The 12495-nt window shown below is 42.5% G+C and overlaps 2 protein-coding genes across 4 annotated transcripts in view; both read left to right on the plus strand.

Annotated features, from left to right (window-relative positions):
* Positions 1-2175: 2175 nt before the first annotated feature.
* LOC139920906 (cytochrome c oxidase subunit 8A, mitochondrial-like) lies at positions 2176-3359 on the plus strand. Its single transcript, XM_071911009.2, has 2 exons — positions 2176-2382; positions 3078-3359. Exons 1-2 carry the CDS (start codon positions 2263-2265, stop codon positions 3183-3185), a joined length of 228 nt encoding a protein of 75 aa, XP_071767110.1. The 5' UTR covers positions 2176-2262; the 3' UTR covers positions 3186-3359.
* Positions 3360-4400: 1041 nt separating this feature from the next.
* The window catches only part of unc79 (unc-79 homolog, NALCN channel complex subunit), a 33104-nt gene continuing 25009 nt past the window's right edge, over positions 4401-12495 (plus strand). For 2 of the 3 annotated variants that reach the window (XM_071910986.2, XM_071910987.2), the window contains exons 1-8: positions 4401-4422; positions 6147-6267; positions 9690-10003; positions 10776-10946; positions 11263-11358; positions 11492-11547; positions 11959-12088; positions 12220-12284. In XM_071910986.2, the coding sequence (XP_071767087.2) occupies positions 4401-4422; positions 6147-6267; positions 9690-10003; positions 10776-10946; positions 11263-11358; positions 11492-11547; positions 11959-12088; positions 12220-12284 (975 nt within the window). Of the gene's footprint in view, positions 4423-6146; positions 6268-9689; positions 10004-10775; positions 10947-11262; positions 11359-11491; positions 11548-11958; positions 12089-12219; positions 12285-12495 lie in introns of those variants that run through there. The other variant, XM_071910988.2, reaches the window with a different exon arrangement.

The following is a 12495-nucleotide window of genomic DNA, read 5'->3' on the forward strand; positions in this document are numbered from 1 at the left end:
AAAACACAGGACTTCCGGTCATGATTTTCAAAATAAAACCATTATATGTTATTTATTTTTTGGCGTTTCGCTTATCCGAGGTGACTTAAAATTACTCAAATAAATATTTTTTTCCCACAGCATATTCCACAGTCTTTTCCACTGCATATATTCAAAGTAATACAGGGTTATGCAAGATTGCAAGATGCCATTTATGCAATGGGTAGGCCGGCTGCAAAAATACACAAGGAAACATTCTAGCACTAAACATATACCAGAATATATTCTTCCACGAAAAAGTCCATTTTAACCTAGAGCTCTGTGACAGCTGCTGGTACAGGCCAACTCAGCCAGAGAAAACCACCTCCAGACACTCATGACAAATTTTACGCTTTTATTTTGGAGGCAAAATCACCTGACTTCCTGTATTTTTCAGTCTATCTCTGGCTAGCTTGACACCTTGCATAGCTCGGTGAAGAGGCCCGACAGTACTCCAGGCAGACTATGCAATAACAAATTTGCGAGCGCCCTCTAGCGGTTCATTTATGGCAGTGAGTATTATGAACCTATTTTGTGTGCTGGGCAAACGTCCTCTAGCCATTTTACATGTTCAGGCTATCATATACCTTGACAATTGAGCTGAATTTGTCTGAATTCTATTCTATTCTATTCTATTCTATTTTTAAATTAAAGTACGAATTTATGTCCCCCCCCCCCCTCAAAATACCATATCTTCAAATAACTTGCATCAGTTTGATATTAGTTACTATGATGTATATTATGAATTTAGGCAATACAAGTTTATGGTAGCCTAAAAAAGTATATCAACTCTATTGCGCAAATAAAAAACCCAGAGAAAACTGGGTTTAGCTGGGTTTACCCTCCACTACACCCCTGATTCTATTCTATTCTATTCTATTCTATTTAATCTACAGAATGGCGCTTTACAACATGGGCATGAACAGAACGTCAACAGACTCTTCATTCTCTATTTTGCCTCCTTCACCTGGCTGCTGTTGGAATTAGTCTTAACATTTGTCCGTTATGTAGTTTTGACATTATATATCTCCAACAGACCTGCTCTATAAATTATTAGATATTCCTGTACGAATTATTTTACAATTTAGTTAATTGTAAGTGTTAATTGCAGAAGGACGGACGCATACCCAAACCCAACGAGGTGCAGACTCGCGTAATACTAGTACATAATAAAGGAAATTAAAGTTTATTACTTTATTATGTGGTTAAGTATACTCTGGCCTGCAGGGAGAAGAGTTGGCTCGAGCTACAGCTGATTGAAGTTCCACTGACCGCCAGTTGAGGGCGACACAATACATCTAATGTAGTGCGGGCCTCTAAACCTCTGATAAGACTTAGTGACTAACATGTTACACAAGTACTGTAGACGTAATGCTTTTGACAAGATGTGGATGGTTTTATTTTATATTTTAGATGTATTTTGTACCACAACGCCATTATGAGGTTGAGCCCAATTATTTTTTTCCCTGGGCCTTGCTGTCTTTCTCTGCACTGAAACATTAGACTCACCACTCATTTTGCACCAGCTGGTCTTGGCCCATAGATATCTTTTTATCATTAATACTCTATTGTATGATGTAATTCACATAATCCATTGTCAAAATATGCCATCTATCACAAGCGTATGTGAACTACTTGGGCTGTGTCACTTCTATATAAAGACCTATAGAGCAGACTATTTGCTGTAACCAGTGATTCTATTTTCGTCTTTGCTCTTTTTATCTTCTGAATGACTGAAACATCTAGGTATGCTGTAACTTTTAAAGTTTGCAGTAATGTTGGCTTTGTTGTCTGTTGTTGACTTTGAATCCTCCTTTGTAATTTGATAAAACAATTAAATTTAATTTGCTTATTTGATATGATGAACTAAGGATGAGTCTGCTCAAGCTTTAATTAAAAACAACAGTTGCATGTTCATTATGATCTAGTTCTACTATTGTCTGACAGGTGTAATGGTGTATTATTTTATTTTATTTTATTTTATTTTGAGTCAGTGGGTGTTGAAGCTCAGTCCCACAGAGGAGGCCAGATTTGTCATCCTGATGAGCCTGGTCAGCCTGTTGATGTTTACTTTAGTGTTTTTGACCCGTGGCAGAAACTCCTCCCAGGAACAGCGATGGGAATTCGATGAAAGCGGCGACTATCTGTGATTATCTCACAGGATGTGAAGAGAACTTTCCAGAGAAACACTGACTTCCAGTAGAGCAGAGCGACTGTGTCAGCCGCACAGGATCGAGCAGAGGGATGTTTTCTGTTCTTAGGCGTCCCGCACTGACCAGGTCCACGGTTCAGATGAAGGCCGCTCAGCAGAATCACAGGTCAAGCATCTACAGCAAGCCGCCCAAGGATAAGATCGGGCCAGTGGTAGGAACCAGTTATCTTTGTGTCGTAGTTGTTCTATAAATGAGGTTGAATGAAAGAGATCCCATGGTTGGTTGAATGATGTATGAAAGACCATGGTGCCAATGGATCTCCAAACAGCACAACAAAGTTCGACTGAGAAGCCAGTATCTGTGATCACTTTACTGCCTCTAATGCGAGGAATTCAAGCGAATTGTGTTTCCCAGCCTGCAGAGCGGGAGAGATGTTTTATTCATTTCTTATCCATAAGAGAGTGCAAAGCTCTAGCCTCTGTAAAGGGATCCTACGATGGAAGTGAAACACAGTGCCCGGTGTTTATGCCGCTATAAATCTGCTGAGCTGTCCTCAGGGACGTGCAGAGGGGTTTTTACAAAGCCTGGCTGGAGTGAAGAATACCAGAGTGCCAGGGGACAGAGGGGGTTTGATGGTAGGAAGATGGAAATGGGAGCTAGCCTACTGTTGAATCATCTGATGAGACGTCAGATCAGGAGCCTCGGTCCTCTCCAGTCAACCTGCACATGATGTCAGGAGAGGGACAGACAGTAAGGCCTATAGTGCTTTCAATGTGTGTGTGTGTGTGTGTGTGTGCTTGGGGATATTAATATCTTCCTTTATCCAGATGTATAGTTTGATTCCAAAATGCATGAGTGTCTATTAATCAGCCATTTCTCTTTATTTCTTCAATGGTTTTCTCACAGCAATCTCTCTTTACCATGTCTGTGTTTGCTGTGACTCTCCTGGCCCCGGTTGGATGGATCATGCACCACATCCCAGTCTATCGGCAGAGACCACCTCCACAACCCTGACTGATCTGCATGGAGGAGGAGGAGGAGGAGGAGGAGGAGAAGAAGAAGAAGAAGAAGAAAGACATGCACTATTAGTGTATGAAGCTCGTTCACATGTGTAAAAGGTTATAAAAGACTGTTAAATGAATGAAACTGAATGAAACTGTTCCCCTGTATAAAGAGTGTGATATTCCATCTGATGTGTTATCTTTTATTTATATAAACCATATAGGCTGATCTGGGTGCAAACAGTCAGCATGATGACAGTGATGTTTGGAAAATGCATATAATGTGTATTTAAACACCAGAAGGTTCATTCTAGGAGCAGAGTCCAGAGACAGGATGTTGTTCCTTATCAGCTGGAGATCAGATGGAAATGCTCCAGTAGTTTTTTGGCACAAACCACGGCTGAGTGGGAAAGGTCCCGCTTGTCAGTCTCTCTAGCTGTGGAATCTGAAGTCTGTTTATCTTTCACTTGCATTGGGAGAATTCAGTTAGGGACCTTTAAAACCAAAAATCTTAAATGCTCCAATGATTAGGAATAAAGGTTGGAATATAGGCCTAAAACTAGCCTTGAATTCCTTCCTCGTCACTAAAAAAAAAGAGAAAATATTGCAAATTATAAACAATAAAAAAAAAAATCTAAATTTTCCAAAAATTAAAAAAAGAAAAAAGAATCCGTGTTAAAATATAAATTGCCATCAACATACGTCATGGTTATGGTTATGACAATGTGACAACCATCTGTTGCATGTTTAGTCCCCTATATGAAGCACAGAGAAAAAAAATAAAAAAATACATAGGAATATTAAGGCAAAATGCGCGAGAGTGGATGGTTTTTCTCCTCCTATAATCAGCTCAAACACCGACAGGGTTGTTCGAATTCTTGAATGACAATTTGTCAAAGCCGGATCAGTCCATTTGGCAAGGTGTGCGGTGGCAGCTGAGGATCAAGATCCCTCTCTCGGCGTGAAAAAAAACAAAATTCTCCAGTCATCATCAAACTGACTCATAAAATGGGAGCTCGGTTTAATTCCGCAGAAGCCTCGCGGACTCGACTGTAGCGCCGTTAACCAGAATAAATCCACCGCACGGAGTGGTACAATCAAGCCGAGCCTGGGCTGCAAGGGGGGTATATTCACTTTTTCACGACTGAGGGGAACACAACGCCGGGGAGGAAAAAGAAAAAAAACATATTGACAGTGTCGGTTTTATGATTCCCGAAGTGTCTACGAAATGTCTACGAAAGCAGAACAGTGTAAGTACGGCTCGGTGTGTTTTTCCTCTGTTGTCGTGGGTTTGGAAACTGTCGATTTTTTTTTTTTAATATGTTTTGTTTGAATGAAGAAAGCGAATGAGGGGAGCTGTCCTTGGTGATGAAACCGCGGTTGCCAAGGCAGGTTGCAACACGTCCTCTTCACTGCAGAGGATGGCCGGAGGGCTCAGTGAGGAGGGATGCGCTGTATTTCTCCACCTTTCACTACAATACGGGTGGAAACAGTTTAATGGCTATCACACAGGCGTCATTGTTTTTTTCTTTTTGATTGACGTGTTGCGATAAGGTGCGTGCGGGAAAGCGAGGTGTGCTATCGGTCTCAAGGTCGACCTGACAAATTCTTTACTGAACAACATGGTGGCATTAGACTGATCAATAATGTGGTTTGTTCACACCGGCCCGTGCTTCAGACACTGAGGGCTATTTGTAATTTCTTGCTCCTCCCTCCTCCTGCTTCTGAACAGGTGGACAGCACCCTGTATCACATCACACTTTATTATTACACATAGATGCTCAGTGAGATATATATACTAAATTAACTCCATACACTTTCTTCAGACATTTCTTATTTTATGTCTAAAAGAAGACACATATAGGGTCAAACCTCTGTTTGGGTCTCCTGCCTCAATTAGCTAAAAGTTCTTTGTTATTGTTGATGCTGTTTGGTGCTCAACATAGAGCTAACAAACCTAGAAAGATTGCCACTGCTGATTTGATTACAATTCTATACTATTAAACATGCTATTAAAACATATGCCATCTCCACATATACTTAAATGGATTTACTGTAACAACTACAATTTTAGGACACTGTTTTGTGTCAAAATGTTTCAAAAATTAATTGTTTGCCACTCATAATGTGTCCTATTAACAACAAAGGAGCAAATTCTATGCCACACACACACACACACACACACACACACACAGGCACGCACGTACGCCTGCAGCTGTTATTTTTATTTTGGGGTTTGTCATTTACAGGTCAGGGAGCGAGCTAAATACTACTGCCCAAAGTCACAGAAAATGGGACAACAATGACCCAATCCAACTTATTTTAACCCTTACTAGACCAGGCAAAAGAACTAATCATACATTCATATTTACAACAATATCCTGAGGGAGTAGTAGAACTGGGGGAAGGGTCATACACACCCACACAAACACACACACACACACCTGGGAGCTGCCCAGTAATATGTCTTGCACTGCCAGCAGCTGAGCAGTTCCACTGGAGCAGTTATGGTTTAAGAGACTTGATAAAACGTACCTCAGCAGCAGTTGATGAGGGAGGGGAAAGCTCTCTCTCACTTCCACTCTGCCCGGATTTTTGAACTGGCAACCTTTTGCTTCTCTAAGCATTAGGTTACTGCCACCTCCAGGGCTTGTTGTGACCTAGCTGCCACACAAAAAGGTCACCTGGTGTAGCAAGAGAGCCAGAACGCCATGGGAACATACAGCCTTTGTTTAACTTGATAATTAGAGCAGCCATGCTGCATGGAAACTGCTGTTGAGGGTCTTATAGGGATTCTGGCCAGACCGCAACTACAGAAACGCGGCTTCATGCATGTTGTACCAGTTGTCTTTGTGCTCAGATTAAACAAGAATGCCTTAGAGAGTCTTTTCTTCTAGATTCATATTTCTGTTCTTTGTGATACAGCCTCACTAGCAGTTGATTTGCTTGTTACTCTGCTCTTTATTTTGTCTAGTTGCTTCTAAGATACGATACTTGCAAGAGTATCACAACCGTGTGCAACACAATATTTACCCTGTGCCCTCTGGAACAGACATTGCAAACACACTGAAATACTTTTCCCAAACCCTGCTCAGGTAAGTACCCTGCGCTGGAGCCAACAGGTGAAGTAACAGACTGTAGAATGTTTGATATTTAGCTTCCTTCATAAGAAGAAGAGATGAGTTAGGCTGTTCTGAAAGGGGTGAAAGTGGCACCGTGCTAAATGTCCAAATCTACACGAATCTAGACTCTGAAAAGTAGGATTTTAGTGAGGGAAGTGGCCAGCTCCATCCTCTGTCTTGTGCTAACCTGCTTTGGGAGATAGGAATATATTCTGGTTCTGTACTGTGGAAAGAGCCAGAGCTACTATAATGTGACTATTCAGATAAGGTAGAGACCGAAGCAGAGATCCTATGGAGTTCTGGTTTTGTGTTCCAGAGGCCTGCTGATGTTTATTGATTCAGTGCCGGGCTGCTAGATGAACACTTCCCTGGGGCGGCCTGTTGTGTCCTTCCCAGAGGGGCCGGTGGAGGCCGGCTCCTCCGGCACCGCAGTTGCAGGGTCAGCCTGCTCCCCTGGGTGCTGTGAAAGCCCGAGGAAGGAACAGCATGTTATTTCCTCTTCCACCACAGGTCAAGTCGGCAGCCATTTTGGACACAGCCAATTTAGATATGTGTCATTTCCCTGTTTCCAGCTAAGGGCTTCTATCCGTATCAACTTACAGCTGCAGTGGTTAGATATTTCTGTATGGGTTCCAGTATAGGTTCAGGATGGCTCCATAGAAACTTGTAATACTGTACTAAATTATTAGCTCATTTATGGAAAAGGGTGGGATTATGGGAGACAAAACTTCTATGCCCCACTTTTATTATCAGTTTAGGGTCCAATCTATTTGAGATTGGCAGTCAGCTTCAAATCGACTGTGTATGCTTCAGCCCCATAAGGATTATTCCTCTGTTGGGTCGTTCTCACGCCCAACACCGGCAGCCACTGTGTTGTTTTAAACATGGCATCTCATATGTCCTTGGCACAGATGGAGCATGACAGTGGCTGCGACTGTGGTAGTCCGTGTTACAGCGGCGCGTTAACTCAAGTGACGATTGTGTCTCTGAGGGCCGGTGTCACTTGAGTGTGAAAGCAATCAGACTACATGACGCCGCGGTAACACTTGCTTCATATTTTCCTGAAGCGCAGTCTCCCTCCCTTTCCCCAGATATGCAGAACAAATCATCCTCCCCGCATGGGACATGGTCCGCTCTCCTCAGCAGAGACTCCAGGATTATTTGGACACTTTGGTGTTTCTGTGGCCTGGGGTGAAGAAGGAGAGAAGAGAGGGAAAAGTAGAGAGAGCGAGATGACAGAGAGTGGGACTAGTGAGGCTTGAAAAGTGAAGCGGGCATATGTCAGGTTCCTAGAGAGAAAAGAGTCCCTCAAAGACAGAGGATGGAACGGCCGAAATCAATTCATATGCCTTCGTAGGAAGGTTCAGCATAAGACAAACGCAGTATAGAAAAAGAAACAGAAGGCTTAGACAGTTACCTGTGTCTCATAAAGAAGAGGCTTCACTATGTGTAATATATCTCAAGGCAGGTAGGTGTTGGCCTCCAACCACTCAGCTACAAAGCTACTAAGTCAAACTGCCGAGCTCTCTGCATCAGTGAGCCATGGACTCAGTTGTGCTGACTTCATGCCAAATTGTATCACTCATTAGAATGACTGCAGGGAACAGCAAACATATCTAACACTGTTCCAAGATAATAATATTTGAAATGTAGCGCAGGGCTTTTTTTTTTTTTTTTGGGGGGGGGGGGGCATAGAGAGCAAAATGAGGAGTGCGGGGTTTGATAGTCAATGTATGTCATGTGTCTGTACCAGTGCATTTCTACATGTGTTTTGTGTGTCGTGTGTGTTTGTGTTGTTTGTGTGTACGCGTGTGTGTGTGTGTGTGTGCACATATGTGTGTGTCGTTGCGTGTATGTTCAATGTATGCGTGTGAGTGCGTCTTTGTTGATGTCTATGTTCATTGTTCAAATTAATGATGTTTGCTATATGAGAAATGGGCAGTGAAAAAGTCATACTCTGTGAGGTACAGTCTGTAGTTGTGTGTTGCTCTTGTTTGAGCTTCATACGTTGCTGTATGAAAAGCGTAATGTAAATACAGGTGCTGTGTTTTAAAAAAGAAATCCACATCGACTCGAATCCCACAGAGTATAACTTTGAGGGGATGAAGAAAATGAAGAAAATGTCAGGCTTACACTCTGCTGTTGACACTGTAAAAATGTTCTAGGCCTAATGTTATGCATCTAATGTTATGTTATGGAGTCACAGTGTTATATGGTATATCTTTACTGAAATCCCCTTACTCACTCGCCGTGTGCCTCTAAATGCTGTACCTCGACTTTTGTGAGTGACCTTTCAAAAAAAACAATACATCAGCATTTATAATCTGGGCGCTCATGATAAATCCCGATCATTTGTCTGATAGAACAGCTTAGCTCTTTAATATTGTGCAGTAAAAGAGCAATGCTCTCTGGCCCCCCCTCCCCCCTTCCTTCACCCTAGACGCTCCACACTCAACCCAACTAGTCCCTGCTTTTTTTCCCCTCTAAAATGGAGTATGTCCACCACCTTCCCCAGGGGACAGCAAACACAAACGTCCATCCCCCATTAGCTCACAAACATAATGCTACCGGTCATCCCCCCTGATACAACCTATTCCTTTGTCATTATAGTTTCTCCTCTACCGTAGATTAGTTGTTACATTTATTTTAGAGACCCGAATCCATATGCCTGTTGGATCTCATTATTTCTCCTGATGATACTGGTACAGTATCATAACGTATGCATACGGACATTATTTCTCTGGTGCAATAAACATGTGCTGTGACATAGGAGCACTTGATCTAACCTCACACACATGTTTATTACTGGCTGAAGCATGTTTCAAAAGTGTCACCTCTGTATTTTCCCGAACCAATTTGGTGTCACTCCCATCCTTGACAGCCCCACTAAAGACAAGGAAATTTAGTGAAAATTCAGCGGCCCATTGGCCTCTTTGCATGGTAGCCAGTGACCTTACTGATTGGAAGATGGCAGCCATCCAGGGACAATCTTTTGCACTGTCCCTTTTTGGAGAAGTATGGGGTTGCCACTGAAAACATGCCATTTTTTATATTTTTGCTCCTTGTCACCAGATACGCATGAGATGCAGTGATCATTGTGCTCATGTTTTTTGTTTTCCAAGTGCAAAGATAGACAAAACATGATCAATTGAATTAAAGTCACTCTGAACAGATAAAGCAGGGAGAAATTGCCCGTGCCTTCAGTGATATAGTGAAATAGTGAGACACTGCATCCTATGTGGGGTTTATCTGGGTTTGTTTTTTTCTATTTACGCTGTCTCTGTAGTGCCATTTCAATGTAATGTGCTGTTTCTTTGTGTCTTTGTTGTCTCTTTTTTTCCCTTGTTCCCCCCCCCCCCCTACCCTCCCTCCCCTCCCCTCCCACCCCGGAGCAGCATTCTGTCCCGCACAGGCAGGAAGGAGAACCAGGAAGCTTCCAATTTGGCCGTGCCCATGACCATGTGTCTTTTTCCTGTGCCATTCCCACTCACCCCATCTCTAAGACCACAAGTCAGTTCCATCAACCCTACAGTTACTCGCTCCCTCCTTTACAGCGTTCTGCGCGATGCCCCGTCAGACCGCGGGGGGCAGGGGCAGCAGAGTCGGGACGCTCAGCTCTCAGAGTACCCCTCTCTGGACTATCAGGGCCTCTATGTGACCCTCGTGACCCTGCTTGACCTGGTGCCCCTGCTGCAGCACGGTCAGCATGGTGAGTCAAGGCCCAGTGCACCACCACTGTTTGTCATCATCATCCCCGAGCCGTCTGGCCTGCATGAAGCCACTGCTGCTTTTTTGGCCTCTTTTGTAACGGGAAGAGAGAAGTCCTGCTGAGGATCTTGAGGGATGCATGGGGTGATTGGGAGCACGCTGGATCCTGTCAACTCAGTTGTTCATAACCGATTGGATACATCAACACATAGGCCTCCTCTTCTGTGTATCATACTTGACTGCATGTGTGTTATGTAAAGTGGGAGAAATGTTTTACTCCTGTTGTGATGTGCAAATATATATGAGTTAAATGTAAAAAGTGCACAGATAAATGTAATAGTGTTCACTTAGGAATGACATTTTATTATAGAATGCATTTTAGAGTAAGTTGTTTCCACAGTGTTTTCCACAGGCCCAAGGCTGCATCACAGTCAATGCTCTTACTTTTCATGAATATTTTACCACTGTTAAAAAAAGCTCAAAAGCATGAAAACCCATCTCCTTGACTAGAATGCTCTACTTTTCCTGAGGGGAAACTTTACTTCAATGGCTTTTAAAGAAAGCCCACTGTCCTCAACAGAGGTTCATATTTCAGATGCTCTCTCGATTTTTTTTTCACTGTTATACTATATATAAGTATGTATTTATGGATTTTCATGGAATTTTAATGTTGTAGCTGCATACAGTATGTGAGTACTGTATGTACAGTTAATTGAATGAGTGTCTGTGTATCTCTCTTTGTCTTTTTTTTTGCCTTTCCTCTTTCTCATCAGATCTGGGACAGTCCATATTTTACACTACAACTTGCCTCCTGCCCTTTCTCAGTGATGATATTCTCAGCACTTTGCCCTATACTATGATCTCCACTTTAGCTACATTTCCCCCTTTCCTCCACAAAGACATCATTGAGTACCTGAGCACCTCTTTCCTTCCCATGGCTATATGTGAGTATAACCATAATGAAGATAACATATCCTATTCCTGTCATAATGAATCTCAGCCTATTTAGAGGGACAAGTGGTGATAAGTATTGTAAACAGAACAAAATCCTATATCAGTAATGCTTATAGGCATTGAAGAGGCTGGTGCGTTCATGGTCCCCCCATACACCCACCCACACACATGCGTAAGCCCAATTACATAAACTAGTGCTACTATCTCCACCTCCACCATTGCTAAGACCACCACCCACACAGAATGTGAAAGTAATCTTTCAAGCGGTTGTGATTCTTTCTCTTTCTCTTCCTTGCTCGTCTATAGTGGGTTCCACTCGAAGGGAGGGGGGCGTCCCAGCCTACGTCAATCTGTCTGCCTCCTCTATGCTTATGATTGCAATGCAGTACACCACGAATCCAGGTAAACCAGCCTGTAGCTGGTAGTGCTGGTAGTGCAAATTTTGGTCGCTTTAGTAACGTGCATGCCTGGATAAATAGATATGATGTACACTGAAATGTTTCTCTCTGCTCAAGTTGTCTCTACTTCTTTCTAGTATATCACTGTCAGTTGTTGGAGTGTCTAATGAAGCACAAACAGGAAGTGTGGAAGGTATTTTTTTCCCTCACTAAATACATGATACAAACTTGAAGTCATTTGTGTAAAGTACACTTGAAGAGTTTCATTCCAAAATAAGATATCCTACATTGGAAAAATGTGAAACATACTGTGACAAAAGGATTTATGGAAAGTAAAACTCATTATTGAATATTGTTGAAATTCTCAGCTTTCTTACATAAAAATAGTAACATTTTAGAGGATGTAGTCATCTATGTTTTTAAAATATTGAGCATGAATATCGGGCAACAATTTTTCTTTCCAAAATGGATATATAGCATGGAATGAAACCCTTCAATTGTTTGTCTCCCATTAACTAACATATACTGTATATATATGTGTGCAGTTTGAATAGCATTGCAGTTGGTAATTCTAGTTGATCACCATGGTATATACTGTGTGCAGGACCTGCTGTATGTCATATCCTATGGACCATCCCAAGTGAAGCCTCCAGCAGTGCAGATGCTGTTTCATTACTGGCCCAACCTGAAGCCTCCAGGAGCCATCAGTGAATACAGAGGACTACAGTACACAGGTCAGATACTCATAATGTTTGATCTGTCGCTTTACTGTCGCTGTAATGACCAGGAGTCTAACCTTTCCCCCATTTTTCTCCTCCCCCCCTCCCCTAATATCAATCTCCTGTCTCGTTTCCATTCCCCACAGCCTGGAACCCCATCCACTGTCAACACATTGAGTGCCACAACGCCATCAATAAGCCTGCCGTCAAGGTGACCTCTTTTTTCAATCATTAAAAGCTAAATAAGGAGTTAACGTTACATTGTTAGTTGGTGCGTCATTGTTTGCAGCCTCCAAAACGATCTGCATCTCTAAATCCAAGATAAAACCTGATTACCATAAGAAGGTACATAAGCGGTGTACTTGAGAACTTCATGGGGAATGCACGTGGCGTGTGCCAGACTGCCGTGCTGAGTTCAAGCG

Source organism: Centroberyx gerrardi, chromosome 17 (genome assembly GCF_048128805.1).
Source record: "Centroberyx gerrardi isolate f3 chromosome 17, fCenGer3.hap1.cur.20231027, whole genome shotgun sequence".
Lineage (NCBI taxonomy): Eukaryota > Metazoa > Chordata > Actinopteri > Beryciformes > Berycidae > Centroberyx > Centroberyx gerrardi.

Excerpts from the sequence above, each read along its gene's own strand:
- LOC139920906 (XM_071911009.2), top strand. The coding sequence starts at position 2,263 with ATGTTTTCTGTTCTTAGGCGTCCCGCACTGACCAGGTCCACGGTTCAG. Across the intron at positions 2,383-3,077 it reads AGGATAAGATCGGGCCAGTG|CAATCTCTCTTTACCATGTC; the intron begins GTAGGAACCAGT and ends GTTTTCTCACAG.